At 32.4% G+C, this 4,935-nt stretch overlaps 1 protein-coding gene across 2 annotated transcripts in view; it reads left to right on the top strand.

The window, feature by feature from the left end:
- LOC106880730 (heat shock factor 2-binding protein) overlaps positions 1-4,935 on the top strand; it is a 228,874-nt gene that overhangs the window by 53,441 nt on the left and 170,498 nt on the right. For both annotated transcript variants that reach the window (XM_052967847.1, XM_052967848.1), the window contains exon 4: positions 2,625-2,728. In XM_052967847.1, the coding sequence (XP_052823807.1) occupies positions 2,625-2,728 (104 nt within the window). The remainder of the gene's footprint in view (positions 1-2,624; positions 2,729-4,935) is intronic.

Genomic DNA, 4,935 nt, shown 5'->3' with positions numbered 1-4,935 from the left:
ATATTATCTTGCTGAAACACTGTAAATGTTTCAATGCTTGTGCATAATGTCAGCTACTGTATGGAAGAGATTTAGATATCACTGAATGGTAATTATGAAGTTTTTGGTTTACATATCTCTCTCTTTCTCTCTCTCTCTCTCTCTCTCTCTCAAGTATAAAGATAAGTAAATACACATATTCACGAATCTACAGAGATTTAAATTTCTTTGTTGATAACTTCAATTACTTAATCAGACCAATCATATCTAACCTTTTATTGCTATTTTATGATTTTATATAAAATTATCTGAATTCATTAGCTAAGAAAGATAATCATTAATACCTATGGGAAATGAGAAATAATTTTCTATCAATGGTTTCCTTCATGACGATGTAAATTTAGTACAGATACTACAGTACTATATTTCAAACACAGCTGGCTTGAGATATATTTTAGAGCTTACCTCACCAGAAGGATTTTATTTGAAATTTAATGTTTTCTGTTTTGGTTCTGATAATTTTGCTGTATTTTACATATCACCACTAATATCAATGACGTTATTTTTAATGAGAGCAGCCTTTCCTTGCGAAAGTAAATAATACATTGAGATTTCGGTTTACCATGAAAAGACTACTTTTAATAAAGCAGACCTGTGCGATTATAGACTGCTGTGTAAGCATGTCTGATAATTTTATCAGATATTGCTGACAATCATTGAAACGGCAGCCAAACACCAACTTTTTTTGTTCATTCTAATTCATAGTCTGTGAGTTGTGGTGGTGGAAAGAATCAGTAAAAGAAAGAATCACTGTGTATGAAGAAATAATGAATTAAAACAACTTCACTCATTGAAATAAAATACTTGTATCAATATTGTTTTTTTTTTTTCCATCCACTCTTTTATGATAAAATATATATTTGTCTGTAGTTATGTATGTGTATACGTGTACATACACACACTCCTGAAATTAAATGAATTAAAAACACACGCTTAATAAAGGGTAATTTGTTTGAAATTTCCATTATGGTGTGTTATTTAATTTTGGAAAAACGACTTCTAGAGAAATATATGTGCACAATATTAAAGGTTAATACATTCGACCCGATATACATTATCCCCTTTTCATTATGCAGTAACAACAGGAGAGAAGCTAGCAGTATCGAAGTATTGAGTAAAGATACATCAGAAAATTGGACTGGAGATATATACTGTTAGATTTTTGCTTTTCTCATAGAAAACATTTCAGTTATTTTGTTTAGATACTTACAGCAGGTTAAGTTCCTAACTACATAACTTCAGGCTCAGGCACAATGTGTGGCTGTGTGGCCCCTCAAGCTAGTGTCTTCTACTACAGCTCTGGCCCAACCAAAGCTTCATGAGAGAATTTAGTAAAAACCTGTGTGTGTGTATCCTTGTCTTGATAGCAGATGCTGGTTTGGAATGTTAGTTATAGAAGCGCTGTTCTTTGTTTCCAATTTTCCATAAAAGTGTGTCAGATTATGGAGAACTATCACCCTACTTGGAATCAGGTGAGGATTAGTGACAGGAAAAACATCCAGCCATAGAAAAATCCGCAAAAAAATTCCATCTGACCCATGTTAGCTTGGAAAAATGGATGTTAAAATGATGATGAAATCAGTTTTTTCTTCTTTCTAGCACAAAAATAGTGGATCAGTCATCTTATAAAGGTTAAAATGAATCTCCATTTTACAGAATTAGCAAGAATCTTTCTATTGAAGATTTCTGCAGAATTTAACTTTTCAGGAAGTATTCATTGACTAAATGTTGCTCTAATTATCTGAACAACTGTCATGTATTAAATACTAAATGGTGCATTGATGTTAGTTAATACAAAGTCTTCTCCCTTCCCTTGAAATTGCTGGCCTTGTGCTAAGCATTAGTATTAGAATGGCGGAAATGGTGAAGTAATAGAATAAGGAATGTCTTAGAGTATTTAGTTTTGTCCCTTTGCATTCTGGTTTCAATTATCACCAGATTGACTTGTCCTTTCATCTCTCCAGTGTTGATAAAATAAATACCAGACATGTACTGGGATTGATTTAATAACTGTTCCCTCCCACAAAAATGTATTGCCTTGTGCCAATGTTATTATAGTTATTATCAACAAATCTACATAGAAGGACAATATCATCTCTGCTTCTGCATGCCAGCCTTGCTAAAACTATGAGTGAATCTAGCGTTTTTTTTAATATATCAGTCGTTTGGAAGAAATGACAAGCATTCTTGGTCTAATCTTTTGGAATTTCATTATGTCTATGTTTCTTTACAAATACTTAACTTGTTGAAAATAGAATGTATGTTGACTTAGCAATTTATAGACACTTTTTCACATGTAGGCATTGGAATTCTTTTTTTTTTTTTCACTTTTAGAATTTATACAGAACAGAACTATAAACTCAAAATGGAATTTGTTTACCACTTTGGTATTTGATGCTTTGGAACATCCCTTAAGTTTAAATATTTTTGTTAGCTTTGTTTTTAATAATTTTTTGTTCCTGAAATTTATATATATTTGTACTTTTATCTTTCAGTGAAGGCTTAAACAAATAATGATAATGAAACGCAAACTGGTTTATGATAGTTTATTTCATAATCAAATGCTTTATAATTTGTTTTTGCAGAAATAAATAAAATCAAACGGCTTCTTCAAGAAAGCGAACTGGAGAGGAATCATTGGAAATCTCGTTATGATTCAACTTCACTTGATTGTCAGAATGAAAAGCAGGTTGATATTTCAGTAACTTTTCTTATTCTCCTTTCAATTTTTATTCATCTATTCTACATTGAAAATTATTTGATTTGTAATTTACTTGGCAGTTAGTATGAAGGATAATTTTTTAATAGACCTCAGGCACAATTTATGCAATCACCATCCAAATTTTTCATATTTCTTTTGCTAGAAATTTTCAGTTTCATTTCCATTTCCCAATCACAATGTTTTCAATATCTTTCAATATCTGACTGATCCCATTATTATCATCATCATTGACATTACCATCATTTAGGTGGTGAGATGGTAGAGTCATTAGCATGCTGGACATGCTTGGTAGCACTTTTTTTTGTCTTTATTATGTTCTGAGTTCAAATTCTACTGAGGTCAACTTTGCCTTTCATCCTTTCAAGGTTCTAAAATAAGTACCAGCTGAGCACTGGGGTTGATATAATCAACTACCCTCCCTCTCACAAAATTTCAGGCACAAAGCCTGAAATTTTGTGAGAGGGAGGATAGACGATTACATTATTGTTACTTTGTTTTATATGAATTGTGCCAAATTTCACACACAGACTTCAAGGAACTGCAAGTTGGACATTTAACTATATTTGTTATTTATAATTAGTGAAGGTGTAGTTTAAGTGAAGGAGGCCAGAATCTGAGAACTAAGATTCCCTCAAATTCGTATTATTTCAGTTTTTATAGAGTTTTAAGAGAATCAGGTATTTTCAAGTTGACAATGTTTTTCTTAGGATTTTAACAGTACCACGAGAACAATTTTTTGTAGTTCTGTTGCCTTGGAGTTTCTTGATATTTAGCCATAGTGTTTAAGAGCACTCTTTGGTATTGTCCCCAAAGCTCTGACGATTACAGGCACAGTTGTTGTTCTTAGATGCTGGAGTGGTTGGCATTAGGAAGGGCATCCAGCTGTAGAAACCAGGCCAAAACAGACTGGAACCTGGTGCAGCTCTCCGGCTTCCCAGTTCCAGTCAAACTGTCTAACCCATGCCAACACAGAAAACAAGTGCTAAATGATGATGATGATTAAAGGTAGTGGATTGGTAGAACTGTTAGAATATCAGACAAAATCCTTGCATTATTTGTCCTGTCTCTTGATATTCTGAGTTCAAATTCCACCAAGGTCACTTTCCCTTTGCTTTTCAACCTTGGTACTAAGAAAATAAAGTATCAGAGAAGCACTGGGGCTGATGTAATTGACCAACAGAGGGATACATTGGATGATGTAGTCCTTGTTATGCAATGTACTTAAAAAAAAAAATGAAATGCCATCACTGCAATACTTTTGATCATAGCTTTGCTCATTTGGAACTGACTTGGATCTAACCAACAAACTTACAACTAGCATAATCTTTTACTTCTTTCAAGAACCTCAAAGACTCTTTTTTTTTTTTTTTTTTTTTTTTTTTGTATTTCTTGGTTTCTTCTCATGCTTTTTTGCATTAAAGTATTTCTCAATGGGTAGATCATTTCAATAATCTGTATTTTACCTCTTGGAATTATTTTCTAAAATTAAATCTCATCTTCTGCTGATGGTTGTTTTGCATATATTCAAAATCCCAGTATAGTTAATTTTCCTTATTTTCCATCATGGTCCATTTATCCCATCTGGTTTTATACTGCACTGGATTTCTTTTAAAAGAACATCAATGCAATTTTAATGTCTCCTAACATAATCATCTCCATTTAATATTTTACACCCAGGCAGCAAATGATTTTCTGTTTCCTTGCATGGTTTACACATATACGATATCACTTTCATGCTTCTTTATTTCTTTTTTTCCTCTTGCTTCTATGATTTGTTTCTAAATGTTAATGAACTAACGAGGGAGTGTTTGCATCTTTTATCTTTCACTGGTTTCAGTCACTGGATTGCAGTTTTTTTGTTGAAAAATTCAACCCTAGTACTTATTTCAAAGTTTGGCACTTATTCTATTGGTCTCTTTTGCTAAACAGCTAAGCTATGGAGACACAAACAAGCCAACACCAGTTGTCAAGTTGTGGTGGACAAATAAATACATACATATGTGTGTATATATACAATTGCAGTGTGGAAGGTGTTTATAAGCCATTTAAAAACACACAAAGCCATTAGATTCACTTCAACATTTAAATTTAATTTGCCAAAATATTTTCGTTGCTTTAAGACCATGACCTGTTCATTGACAAAATTCCATGCTGCATCTCATATATATATATAT

Source organism: Octopus bimaculoides, chromosome 5 (assembly GCF_001194135.2).
Source record: "Octopus bimaculoides isolate UCB-OBI-ISO-001 chromosome 5, ASM119413v2, whole genome shotgun sequence".
Classification (NCBI taxonomy): Eukaryota; Metazoa; Mollusca; class Cephalopoda; order Octopoda; family Octopodidae; genus Octopus; species Octopus bimaculoides.
This window is presented reverse-complemented; position numbering and strand designations above follow the sequence as displayed.